Raw genomic sequence first — 14,252 nt, 5'->3', positions numbered from 1 at the left:
TGGCATCAACAAGGCATTTCCGCCCACAGAACTGCCGCTCACTGGATGGTTTTTCTTTTTCGGACCATTCTCTGTAAACCCTAGAGATGGTTGTGCGTGAAAATCCCTGTAGATCAGCAGTTTCTGAAATACTCAGACCAGCCCTTCTGGCACCAACAACCATGCCACGTTCAAAGGCCTCACATCACCTTTCTTCCCCATACTGATGCTCGGTTTGAACTGCAGGAGATTGTCTTGACCATGTCTACATGCCTAAATGCACTGAGTTGCCGCCATGTGATGATGGCTGATTAGAAATTAAGTGGTAACGTGCAGTTGGACAGGTGTACCTAATAAAGTGGCCGGTGAGTGTACACTCACACAGCTCTGCTACACACACACACACACACACACATTTAGATTATACACACATATGTGCAGCAGGCACATTATACACTCAGGCTTAATCCCTGTTCAGACTTCCCCCTCTTCCCAGCTTCTTTCCTGACACATTCCAGGCGCTGTTGTTTGGATCCATTACAGGAGGAGTTCAGCATGGAGCGCCATCTCTGGGTCTCATCAGGTGCCACCAATGTGTGCCATGGATCTAACAATGCATCATGACTGCCTGGTTCCCCCAGTAATGACAGTGTACCCAGCCTTACCTGCACCGATACACTGTAACAAAGGAGGAGAAGATCCACAGCGTCCAAAAAAAGGTTTGTTGTCTTTATTATGAGGCATATAAAAAGTTACAAAAGATAAAAACGTAGGCCTACATGTTTTCGGGGAAGCACACCCCCTTGATTACAGTTCAGACAAATAGAGCATACACTTTGTAAATACAGTTCAGGGAAGAAAAAGAGTGCTGCACCTCACACCTATGGCTGATACTAGTACCTCTCGGCTGCATAAAAAACATCAGAATTCTGTATGTGAATTGATCAAGCCATACTGCCCCATGTACCGCGTGCAGGTATCTGATACACATGGGTCCCTACACTAAGTCCACACCGTGCCAGTCAGTGGCCACCAACCCCGCAGGCGTGCACAGTCAGGGAACGGGGGCCATGGAATGGCCCTGCAACCCCCATGCCACAGGACCAGACCAAAACCCGGCCAGCACCACCGGCGGAGGAAGCTGCCCCCAAACAGCACAAGTCTGGATAAGGTATTGCACTCACCATAGCTATCAAAGATAGAATGGGACAGACAGGACTTAGTGTAGGGACCCATGTGTATCAGATACCTGCGGCAGTGTGGCTTGATCAATTCACATCCAGAATTCTTATGCAGCTGAGAGGTACTAGTATCAGCCATAGGTGTGAGGTGCAGCACTCTTTTTCTTCCCTGAACCGTACTTCGTAAATACATTCCCCTATTATTTCAGGATGGAAAATGTGAAGCCATTCTATCTGCAGGGGTTCGATGTGTGGCCAGGAGGGGTAGGACAATAGGGAACATCCTTTCACCCACAGTTATCCATGAACACGAAGTATGAAAGGAGAAGTGGCTGACTGTTGGAGGATCCCATAAGTGCTCCATGCCCAGATGCAGATTGTGCGGTCATATCCAGAGGAGTCTCACGTTCCAGTCGGTAAGCACAGGCCAAGGTTTCCACATATCTTCTTTTCTCAACTGCAGCACTTCTTATGTTGTTTATCTTGCCTGGTGCTCGGATTGCAACATACAATATGTTGGCAGCACAAAACGGAAACTAAAACAAAGGATTACTGAACATATTGCTGATGCATCAGCCGCATCACGTTTTAACTCCCGCAAAGCCATGTCAGGGTTAACTTGACACTTTTTTGATGTCCACCAGGGGGAGTGCTGCTCTCTTCGAGTCATCCCTATAGAACGAGTGTCTAAACCAACACGAGGAGGAGATTGGGTCCGTCTCCTACGTAAGCGAGAGGCTTTTTCGGATTCTCCGCTTAGAAACCAGAACACCCAAAGGTTTAAACTTCAAAACAGACCTGTCATATCTATACTGATGATGATGTTTCTTTTTTTCAAAGGGAGGAAAAAAAAATAAAATAAATCATGTTGTTTTTTTTCCTGTTTTTCTCATCTGTCTGATATGCATTGTGCACACTAGTAGTCATGTGTTATGTACAGCATTTAGCAATTGTGTCTAATCACATACATAACCACACGCACCCACGGGGTGTTCCCTTCCCCACTGCATCTAAATGTTTGGCATATATACCTGTGATTCTGTGAAAGTCTGCACCGCCGTGATCAAGGGGGTGTGTTTCCCCGAAACATGTAGGCCTACGTTTTTATCTTTTGTAACTTTTTATATGCCTCATAATAAAGACAACAAACCTTTTTTGGACGCTGTGGATCTTCTCCTCCTTTTTACCACTATAACCGGGTGCGGCCCACTACTACTCCACTTGCTCCTGCCTGAACGTCCACCATCACACAACAAACCACCTATTGGTGAGCTGAGTTTTTTCTTTGTTCATGACACTGTAACAAACCATCAGCATGTGACTGACTGTTAACAAGAACGTCCCTATTCACTGAGAGGAGGTGACAACGGCCGTACAAAGCCCAGCCATGACCCTGCTGTGACCTCACCTGCCATGTTACTCCACAGCAGGATGTAGGGTCATTGTATCGGGGCAGGATAATCAGCTGTTATCTGTGTGAGACGGGGACAATCTCTCCCGCCATGACTGATCCCGTCCAGCCCACCCTTGCCCTGTACTATCAGGGCCAAGTCATGTACGCCCAGGATGTCCCCTCTGCACCTTGGATAAGAGACGCATCAATGGCGGCTATCCATGTAAACAGCGCTATAAAGGGTGAAGGGCACCGAGCAGGGCTCACAGATGGCAATGGTGGGGGTAGTAGTGCCATCACCGGATTATATTATTACTGTGTATATGATCAGGCTTCTCCGATACAGGGGAGGTGGCAGATGGTTTAGAGTGTCTGGCCCTTTAAGGATCAGAGTGCCCTGTGATTGGCTGCTGCAGCAGCACTTACTCTGATGGCTCCTCCGTATACTTCTTCAGACTCTGCATCATGGACTCCTCGCTCAGCTCCATGGTCTCTGGGTGGACGCGCAGCAGCCAGGAGACGTGGGAGATCAGTACTCGGCCCCGGGCGTCATAGTACCCTGCACAGGGAGACAGGAGACCCCTTATCACACCTGGACATCGATAGACCAGCTAAGGGGTTGGGGTCTGTATATAAAGGGGTACGGGGGGTCATGTGACACATCAGCCACAGCTCAGCTTATAGCGAAACATAAAAGAACAAAGATCTCCTCAGCTATCGTCCCATCAGATACAACAGATGGTTCCAGAATGAGAATTACTTCACACAACACTGAGATGGGGGACAAACACCATCCTCATCATCCTCACAGAGAGAGAAGAGGCCAGAACTCACCATCCCGCAGGCAGAACGACACCAGATCCTAAAATACAGAGATATGAGGCGTCAGAAGAGGGGAGACACTCACCCCGAAAATAACAAATTAACCAGTGTCCCCAGGATCTCATTATAATATACTCAGGTGACAGTGGCCACGACCGCAGATCAGATATCAACCCCCCGCAGACCTGACTTCATATTCTGAGACTGAGGGTCAGACTAGCTAAAGCCACCGGCCCCCTACCCAACGCTCACCAATTCCATTGTGCGGTGTGTCCTCTATCTGTACTGGTAAGTGTGCACCACAGAGGGGTGACAGTGCGGCCGAGGAAGGGGGGGGTGACAGTGCCGGCTATACAGTGCGGCCGAGGAAGGGGGGGGTGACAGTGGCGGCCATACAGTGCGGCCGAGGAAGGGGGGGGTGACAGTGGCGGCTATACAGTGCGGCCGAGGAAGGGGGGGGGTTACAGTGGCGGCTATACAGTGCGGCCGAGGAAGGGGGGGGGTGACAGTGGCGGCTATACAGTGCGGCCGAGGAAGGGGGGGGGGGGGGTGACAGTGGCGGCTATACAGTGCGGCCGAGGAAGGGGGGGGGGGGGTGACAGTGGCGGCTATACAGTGCGGCCGAGGAAGTGGGGGGGTGACAGTGGCGGCTATACAGTGCGGCCGAGGAAGGGGGGGGTGACAGTGGCGGCTATACAGTGCGGCCGAGGAAGGGGGGGGGTGACAGTGGCGGCCATACAGTGCGGCCGAGGAAGGGGGGGGGTGACAGTGGCGGCTATACAGTGCGGCCGAGGAAGGGGGGGGGTGACAGTGGCGGCTATACAGTGCGGCCGAGGAAGGGGGGGTGACAGTGGCGGCTATACAGTGCGGCCGAGGAAGGGGGGGGTGACAGTGGCGGCTATATTGTACTGTCGCTTTGTTATTTTTGTGTCCTGTTTGATTGTATTTTCATAAAAGGAAAAGCAAAGTTTTTTGTGACTTGAAAAAATGATCTGATTTAAAAAAAGAGGAAGTGGGGGTGACAGTGCCGGCTATACAGTGCGGCCAAGAAAGGGGGTGACAGTGCCGGCTGTATGGTGCGGCCGAGGAAGGGGGTAATACCATGGGGGTCCCAGGAGCGAGACCCTAAAAACTCCCTGTGACCAGAGACTGTTAGCCCCAACCCCATATAACACCTATGGGAGCCCGGACCCCAACCCCATATAACACCTATGGGAGCCCGGACCCCAACCCCATATAATACCTATGTGAGCCCGGACCCCAACCTGTGTAACACCTAGAACAGTGATGTGACGGGTGGGGTGGGGGACACCGCGTGTGTTACCTGGGTGATTATGGTCGGGTTGCTCTTCATGACTGAATCTTCCAGCAGAACATGAGTGAACGTGTCAGTTCCTTCTCCGCCCAGACCGCTGGCAAACGCCTCCATGGCGGGAATAACCGAGGGGCAAAGGTCAAGCCACCGCACCAGATCCTCCACAAACTTCCTGCAGAACTCCCTGTGCGGAGGGGAAACAGCGTATACTGATCATACAGTACAAGGCCCCCCCGCTGGTCACACACACAGTACACGGCCCCCCCGCTGGTCACACACACAGTACACGGCCCCCCGCTGGTCACACACACAGTACACGGCCCCCCCGCTGGTCACACACACAGTACACGGCCCCCCCGCTGGTCACACACACAGTACACGGCCCCCCCGCTGGTCACACACACAGTACACGGCCCCCCCGCTGGTCACACACACAGTACACGGCCCCCCCGCTGGTCACACACACAGTAAACGGCCCCCCCGCTGGTCACACACACAGTACACGGCCCCCCCGCTGGTCACACACACAGTACACGGCCCCCCCCGCTGGTCACACACACAGTACACGGCCCCCCCGCTGGTCACACACAGTACACGGCCCCCCCGCTGGTCACACACACAGTACACGGCCCCCCCGCTGGTCACACACACACAGTACACGGCCCCCCGCTCGTCACACACACACACAGTACACGGCCCCCCCACTGGTCACACACACAGTACACGGCCCCCCGCTCGTCACACACACACACAGTACACGGCCCCCCCGCTGGTCACACACACACAGTACACGGCCCCCCGCTCGTCACACACACACACAGTACACGGCCCCCCCACTGGTCACACACACAGTACACGGCCCCCCCACTGGTCACACACACAGTACACGGCCCCCCCACTGGTCACACACACAGTACACGGCCCCCCCACTGGTCACACACACAGTACACGGCCCCCACTAGTCACACACACACACACACACACACACACACATATACACACAGTACACGGCCCCCCGCTCGTCACACACACACACACAGTACACGGCCCCCCGCTCGTCACACACACACACAGTACACGGCCCCCCCACTGGTCACACACACAGTACACGGCCCCCCGCTCGTCACACACACAGTACACGGCCCCCCGCTCGTCACACACACAGTACACGGCCCCCCCACTGGTCACACACACAGTACACGGCCCCCCGCTCGTCACACACACACACACAGTACACGGCCCCCCCGCTGGTCACACACAATACACGGCCCCCTGCTGGTCACACACAAGGTACACGGCCCCCCCGCTCGTCTCACACACACAGTACACGGCCCCCCGCTGGTCACACACACAGTACACGGCCCCCCCGCTGGTCACACACACAGTACACGGCCCCCCCACTGGTCACACACACACACAGTACACGGCCCCCCGCTCGTCACATACACACAGTACACGGCCCCCCGCTCGTCACACACACACACACACACACACACACACACACACAGTACACGGCCCCCTGCTCATCACCCATGTTATATCGTACTATGCACCTTTGTTCCTTCTCTGGAAAGAGCTGGGCCAGGGACATGGCGCACAGACCGGCGTAGGCGAATCTCGCTGCTTCACTCAGTGAGCGCCCCAGCAGTGCGGCCTGGCTGCTTCCATCTGATGCGTCCTGCATGATGATGATGTCACCAGCGTCACCGCACCTGCACATAGACAACTATCTACATTACTGAATGTGAACCAAACCAGATACTGAGAGAAAGCGGGCGAGGGGGCCGAGAGAAAGCGGGCGAGGGGGCCTAAAGGGGTGTGACTCCTGATCTGACACTGGGGATTAAAGGGATGCAACAATGATGGAACATGACATTGCAGCCGCCCCAATGAGGTCACTCACAGTCAGGATCCGAGGGGTGCCCAAAGGGGTGCTGTCAGGAGGTAACGTGTGTACGCTATGGCTGTCAGGAGGTAACGTGTGTACGCTATGGCTGTCAGGAGGTAACATGTGTCCCCTATGGCTGTCAGGAGGTAACATGTGTCCCCTATGGCTGTCAGGAGGTAACATGTGTATCCTATGGCTGTCAGGAGGTAACATGTGTATGCTATGGCTGTCAGGAGGTAACATGTGTATGCTATGGCTGTCAGGAGGTGACATGTGTGACCTATGGCTGTCAGGAGGTAACATGTGTATCCTATGGCTGTCAGGAGGTAACATGTGTATGCTATGGCTGTCAGGAGGTAACATGTGTATGCTATGGCTGTCAGGAGGTAACATGTGTACGCTATGGCTGTCAGGAGGTAACATGTGTATCCTATGGCTGTCAGGAGGTAACATGTGTATGCTATGGCTGTCAGGAGGTAACATGTGTATGCTATGGCTGTCAGGAGGTAAGATGTGTACGCTATGGCTGTCAGGAGGTGACATGTGTGACCTATGGCTGTCAGGAGGTGACATGTGTATCCTATGGCTGTCAGGAGGTGACATGTGTATCCTATGGCTGTCAGGAGGTGACATGTGTGACCTATGGCTGTCAGGAGGTGACATGTGTATCCTATGGCTGTCAGGAGGTAACATGTGTACGCTATGGCTGTCAGGAGGTAACATGTGTATGCTATGGCTGTCAGGAGGTAACATGTGTCCCCTATGGCTGTCAGGAGGTAACATGTGTATGCTATGGCTGTCAGGAGGTAACATGTGTATGCTATGGCTGTCAGGAGGTAACATGTGTACGCTATGGCTGTCAGGAGGTAACATGTGTACGCTATGGCTGTCAGGAGGTAACATGTGTACGCTATGGCTGTCAGGAGGTGACATGTGTATGCTATGGCTGTCAGGAGGTGACATGTGTATGCTATGGCTGTCAGGAGGTAACGTGTGTACGCTATGGCTGTCAGGAGGTAACATGTGTACGCTATGGCTGTCAGGAGGTAACATGTGTATGCTATGGCTGTCAGGAGGTAACATGTGTCCCCTATGGCTGTCAGGAGGTAACATGTGTATGCTATGGCTGTCAGGAGGTAACATGTGTATGCTATGGCTGTCAGGAGGTGACATGTGTATGCTATGGCTGTCAGGAGGTAACATGTGTATGCTATGGCTGTCAGGAGGTGACATGTATATGCTATGGCTGTCAGGAGGTGACATGTGTATGCTATGGCTGTCAGGAGGTGACATGTGTATCCTATGGCTGTCAGGAGGTGACGTGTACGCTATGGCTGTCAGGAGGTGACATGTCCCCTATGGATCTCTATATAGGCAGAGGTCCTACACAGGCAGACACGTTACGTTACGTGTATTCCGGACTTCACCACTAGGGGGCAGAGAGGACGTCACTAGTCATAGTACATAGACAGCTGGTGTAGGGCCGGCTATATCCTATCACAGGTGAGGACGGCCGGTTCCTCGCCGCTCATAGTATTAAGTCACAACCGAACTACTACCCCGATCATTCCACACATCCCGCTTCTCACCTGAGCCGGTCCCCGCTCCCGGACAGCGACGGCCCCGGCGTCTCCTGTCACAGACGTTCTAGGCCGCATCTACGGAACCAACGTAAGTCTTGGAGAATAGTAGCTTCACGCTATTGACGTTACACACGCTGCCAGTAGCCCCGGCGGGAGCTACGCTCATAACGTAGTGGTTTACGTCACTGGCGCAGTGAGCTGGCGAAGGACTTTGAGTCCCGAGGAGGGTTGCTATGGAGACGGGGGACTTCCGCTCTGCGTGGAGCAGCAGCTGCTCCTCATAATAAACCGATAAACCACGTGATGCCTCACCTGTATTACAGCGCCCCCTGCCTGCGGACTGTATCATAATACACTGATAACCACGTGATGCCTCACCTGTATTACAGCGCCCCCTGCCTGCGGACTCTATCATAATACACTGATAACCACGTGATGCCTCACCTGTATACAGCGCCCCCTGCCTGCGGACTGTATCATAATACACTGATAACCACGTGATGCCTCACCTGTATACAGCGCCCCCTGCCTGCGGACTCTATCATAATACACTGATAACCACGTGATGCCTCACCTGTATACAACGCCCCCTGCCTGCGGACTCTATCATAATACACATAACCACGTGATGCCTCACCTGTATACAGCGCCCCCTGCCTGCGGACTCTATCATAATACACTGATAAACCACGTGATGCCTCACCTGTATACAGCGCCCCCTGCCTGGGTGACACCAGTCTTGGCTCCTGTCAGGGGGCTCCTCACTATAAAGGACCCATGAAGGGCAGTGGTATCAGTCAGCAAGGTGGAGGACAGGTGAAGCAGCTCAGAATGCCACTGTAGACACTGAACCAGCAGGGAATGCTGGGAGATTTTAGCTCTGAAGTTGCAGAACTCCCTGGTGTTTCTATAAGTCACCAGTGAATTTCCTCCCCCTGCCCCTCAGAGACCCCCTGACATTCACTTACAATCTCTGTTTTTCCCTGTTTCATTGGTTTTGTTCACCGGCTATAAGCGTGCGTGCCCTCCATGTGCACACGGCCTAAGGGTACATTTACACAGAAAGATTATCTGACAGATTATCTGCCAAAGATTTGAAGCCAAAGCCAGAAATGGATTTGAAAAGAGGAGAAATCTCAGTCTTTCCTTTATTACCTGATCTCTGTTTATAGTCTGTTCCTGGCTTTGGCTTCAAATCTTCGGCAAATAATCTGTCAGATAATCTTTCTGTGTAAATGGGCCCTTAGACTACATACAGCTGTCCGTTACCATGGAGACCCGTAGCTCTGCACAGGAGCTGTTTACACAGTCAGGAGACGGTGTATATATATATATATATATATATATATATATATATATATATATATATATATATACACACACACACACACACTCTGGGCCGTTCTTTCATTCATTGTTGCTTTTATTTAAGAAATAATAAACATTGTCCCTGTACAGTGAGGGAATCGTCACAGCCAATCCCGTGGCAGTTTATAGGCTGGATGGTTGCCATGGTTACATCAGGTGAATTCATTAAACATACACATTTTATCTACAATTCGATGAAAAAATAAAGAGGGAGATTTATCAACCATGGTGTATAGTGACACTGGCTCAGTCGCCCCCGGCAACCAGTGGCGGTCTTTGGCACCAAGCACCCCAAGCGATCACTTGGGGCCCCCAACATCCAGGGGGGCCCCCACGCCCTGCCCTTGTGCTCAAGACCGCTGGACAGGGCCGCTGCCCCGCTCGCTGCTGCCATTAGAACTGTAACTATGAGCACTCGTAATGAGCACTCATAGTTACATGCAGCAGCACTGACAGGGCGGGAGACATTGGCCCCCTTCCTGTCAGTCACTCTTGTGGCCGCAGGAAGGGTTTTCCCAGGACAAGGGGAGCGCGGCCTCTTGTGATTCTCAGGGAAAACCCTTCCTGCGGCTACAAGAGTGAAGAGAAGAGGAGACGCCCGGACCCAGGTGAGTATCAGTGTTTGTTTTATTGTGTTATATACTATATAAGAGGGGGAGCACACAGGGGTCTGTTTAACTGGGGGAGCGCACATCGGGGGTCTATATAAATGGGGGGAGCACACAGGGGGGCTATATAACGGGAAAAACACAGGGGGCTATATATAACTGGGGGAGCACACAGGGGGAGCACACAGGGGGGCTATAGACTACTGGGGTTTCACAGAGGGGTCTATATACTACTGGGGGCAGCACACAGGGGGTCTATATACTACTTGGGGCAGCAGAATGGGGTCTATATACAACTTGGAGAGCACACAGGAGGTCTATATCCAAGTGGGGGAGCACACAGGGGGGCTATATACTACTGAGGGAGCACACAGGGGTCTATATACTACTGGTGGGGCACACAGGGGGTCTATATACTACTGGGGGAACATACAGGGGGTCTATATACTACTTGTGAGGCACACAGGTGGTCTATATATAACTGGGGGAGCACACAGGGGGTCTATATACTACTGGAGGAACCACACAGGGGGTTTATATACTACTGGAGGAGCACACAGGGGTGTATATCCAAGTGTGGGAGCACACAGGAGGTCTATATCCAAGTGGGGGAGCACACAGGGGGGCTAAATACTCCTGAGGGAGCACACAGGGGGCCTATATACTAGTGGAGGAGCACACAGGGGGTCTATATACAACTGAAGCAGCACACAGGAGGTCTATATACTTCTGGGGGAGCACACGGGGGGGCTATATATAACTGGGGGAACACACAGGGGTCTATATACTACTGGGGGAAGCAAACAAGGGTTATATACTACTGGGGGCAGGACACAAGGGGTATATACTATTTGGGCAGCACACAAGGAGTATATATTACTGGCGGTAGCGCACAAGGGGTATATACTACTGGGGGCAACACACAGTGGTCTATTGTTTTGGAACGTGTGTCGAGGGGGGGCCCCAGACATAACTTTGCTTGGGGCCCCAGAAATGCCAAGACCGCCCCTGCCGGCAACCAATCAGATTCCACCTTTCAATCCTCACAGACTCTGAAAAATGAAAGGTGGAATCTGATTGGTTGCCGGGAGCGACTGAGCCAGTTTCACTTTACACCATGTTTGATAAATCTTCCCCAAAGTGTCTACAAATGTTTCCCCAGCTGTAATATAAGGGAGCGGGCACAACAAGATGGCTGCCCAGCAGGTGTAATGTGAGGGAGCGGGCACAACAAGATGGCTGCCCAGCAGGTGTAATGTGAGGGAGCGGGCACAACAAGATGGCTGCCCAGCAGGTGTAATGTGAGGAAGCGAGCACAACAAGATGGCTGCCCAGCAGGTGTAATGTGAGGAAGCGGGCATAACAAGATGGCTGCCCAGCAGGTGTAGTGTGAGGAAGCGGGCACAACAAGATGGCTGCCCAGCAGGTGTAATGTGAGGGAGCGGGCACAACAAGATGGCTGCCCAGCAGGTGTAATGTGAGGGAGCGGGCACAACAAGATGGCTGCCCAGCAGGTGTAGTGTGAGGAAGCGGGCACAAGATGGCTGCCCAGCAGGTGTAGTGTGAGGAAGCAAGCACAACAAGATGGCTGCCCTGCAGGTGTAGTGTGAGGAAGCGGGCACAACAAGATGGCTGCCCAGCAGGTATAGTGTGAGGAAGCGGGCACGACAAGATGGCTGCCCAGCAGGTGTAGTGTGAAGAAGCGAGCACAACAAGATGGCTGCCCGGCAGGTGTAATGTAAGGGGGCAGGCACAACATCATGGCTGCCCGGCAGGTGTAATGTAAGGGAGCAGGCACAACAAGATGGCTGCCCAGCAGGTGTAGTGTGAAGAAGCGAGCACAACAAGATGGCTGCCCGGCAGGTGTAATGTAAGGGGGCAGGCACAACATCATGGCTGCCCGGCAGGTGTAATGTAAGGGAGCAGGCACAACATCATGGCTGCCCGGCAGGTGTAATGTAAGGGAGCGGGCACAACATCATGGCTGCCCGGCAGGTGTAATGTAAGGGAGCGGGCGCAATATCATGGCTGCCCAGCAGGTGTAATGTAAGGGAGCGGGGCACAATATCATAGCTGCCCGGCAGGTGTAATGTAAGGGAGCGGGCGCAATATCATGGCTGCCCAGCAGGTGTAATGTAAGGGAGCGGGGCACAATATCATGGCTGCCTGGCAGGTGTAATGTAAGAGAACAGGCGCAGGGTACAGCTTACACACCTCGGCCCATCACAGAACACAACATCATGGCTGCCCGGCAGGTGTAATGTGAGGGAGTGGGGCGCAGGGTACAGCTTACACACCTCGGCCCATCACAGGACACAACATCATGGCTGCCCAGCAGGTGTAATGTACCCGTGTATACCCATCATGTTTCAGTCCAGGCATGCCCTTCGTGATTGTGTTTCCGTCCAGGCATGCCCATCATGATTGTGTTTCAGTCCAGGCATACCCATGTTTCAGTCCGGGAATACCCATAGTGTTTCAGCCCAGGCATGCTCATCGTGTTTCAGCCCCGCATATCCGTGTTTCAGCCCAGGCATACCCATCGTGTTTCAGTGTTCATCTTGTCCCATCCATCCTTCGCGTTTCAGTCCACGCCTCACACAGCTGAGACAGTGTCATTGTCCTTTTGAAGACCGTCGGCCCGGGGTAAGCTCATCCTGCAGTTGGGGTTAAAGCAGAGTAGGACGGTGATAATGACGACCACCCCGAGGACGAACCCCAGAACCCACTTCATGATCCCCGTGTAGATGAACTGCAGGATAATGATGAGGAGAATGAGAAGTATCAGCAGAAGGATCACCAGTCTCCGAGCCGCCATTGTCAGGTTACCATGACGCTCATTGTCCCTCTGGTCCCATGCCGGGCCATGGCCGTCTATTCGTACCACCACCTCCTCTGATACCTCCACCTTGGGCCTGGGGTTTTCCAGTCTGCTCATAAGTGACTCCTTGTTCTGCAAAGTGCATATAAGTCCTCCAAAAACCGGGGTAGGCATCCGGCAGACGGGACACACCACCCGCCAAACACTCCCCTCTTTACGTACTAGCAGCTTAAGGCAGACGGCACAGAAGTTGTGCTTGCAGGAAAGCTCCTTTGGAACCCTATAGATATCATATCTGCAAAAGCAGACGGGGCAGTCTATGTCGGTGAGACACGAAGGCCCAGTGGTGGAGTAGATGGGGCAGTCCATGTCAGTGAGGCACAAGGCAGGCCCAGTGGTGGAGCAGTCCATGTGAGTGAGGCACGAAGCAGGCCCAGTGGTGGAGTAGATCGGGCAGTCCATGTCGTTGAGGCACGAGGCAGGCCCAGTGGAGGAGCAGTCCATATGAGTGAGGCACGAGGCAGGCCCAGTGGTGAAGTAATCCATGAGGTCAAGCCCAGTAGTGGAGCAGACAGAGCCATTCATGTTGGTGAGGTCAGGCCCAGTGGTGGAGCAGACAGGGCCATCCATGTTGATGAGGTCAGGCCCAGTGGTGGAGCAGACTGGGTCGTCCATGTTGGTGAGGTCAAGCCCAGTGGTGGAGCAGACAGGGCCGTCCATGTTGGAGAGGTCAGGCCCATTGGTGGAGCAGACAGGGCTGTCCATTTTGGTGAGGTCAGGCCTAGTGGTGGAGCAGACAGGGCCATCCATGTTGGTGAGGTCAGGCCCAGTGGTGGAGCAGACTGGGTCGTCCATGTTGGTGAGGTCAGGCCCAGTGGTGAGGGATGGATGTGATGATGGATCTGGAGCGCCAGTGGAGGCCCGTCCTGTTACGATCTCGCCAGAATGAAGGTGTGGAGAGTTCTCCATGCTGGTCAGGATGAAGCGTCTGTATCTCTCCGTATCCTTACTTGTGGGGAATTCAGGCAGCTGAGCTCGATAGCTCCTAGCGCAGAAGCAAAAGTCCCTAATCTCCCGGAGCTAAACATTAACCAGACTCTGATAGGTTTATGGCTGATGAGGATAAAACCTCTGCTACCCTTCATGGCAGCACGTACCCTTAACAGGAAGCAGCTGCTGTATATAGCAACAAAGGAAGGGCAAATCCTGATCGAATATACAGAATATTACCCTGAAGACTGCGCCTTGAGAACATGGAGGCTGGTTCTGTAACCATCAATACAGAGACCCTGGT

At 53.2% G+C, this 14,252-nt stretch overlaps 2 protein-coding genes across 2 annotated transcripts in view; both read right to left on the bottom strand.

Annotated features, from left to right (window-relative positions):
• Nucleotides 1-8,274, bottom strand: part of TMCO4 (transmembrane and coiled-coil domains 4) — a 45,475-nt gene extending 37,201 nt beyond the window's left edge. Inside the window, exons 1-5 of the mRNA XM_069946465.1 lie at nt 8,168-8,274; nt 6,244-6,402; nt 4,700-4,874; nt 3,388-3,415; nt 2,980-3,112 (exon numbers count right to left, since the gene is read on the bottom strand). Coding sequence (XP_069802566.1) covers nt 2,980-3,112; nt 3,388-3,415; nt 4,700-4,874; nt 6,244-6,374 — 467 coding nt within the window. The 5' untranslated portion in view covers nt 6,375-6,402; nt 8,168-8,274. The remainder of the gene's footprint in view (nt 1-2,979; nt 3,113-3,387; nt 3,416-4,699; nt 4,875-6,243; nt 6,403-8,167) is intronic.
• A 4,459-nt stretch (nt 8,275-12,733) lies between these two features.
• On the bottom strand, nt 12,734-13,813 carry RNF186 (ring finger protein 186). Its single transcript, XM_069946820.1, has one exon. It carries the CDS (start codon nt 13,811-13,813, stop codon nt 12,734-12,736), a length of 1,080 nt encoding a protein of 359 aa, XP_069802921.1.
• Between the last annotated feature and the right edge of the window lie 439 nt (nt 13,814-14,252).

This window comes from Dendropsophus ebraccatus, chromosome 12 (assembly GCF_027789765.1).
Source record: "Dendropsophus ebraccatus isolate aDenEbr1 chromosome 12, aDenEbr1.pat, whole genome shotgun sequence".
Lineage (NCBI taxonomy): Eukaryota > Metazoa > Chordata > Amphibia > Anura > Hylidae > Dendropsophus > Dendropsophus ebraccatus.
Note: the sequence above shows the minus strand (reverse complement) of the source record. Positions and strands in the feature narration are given on the sequence as shown.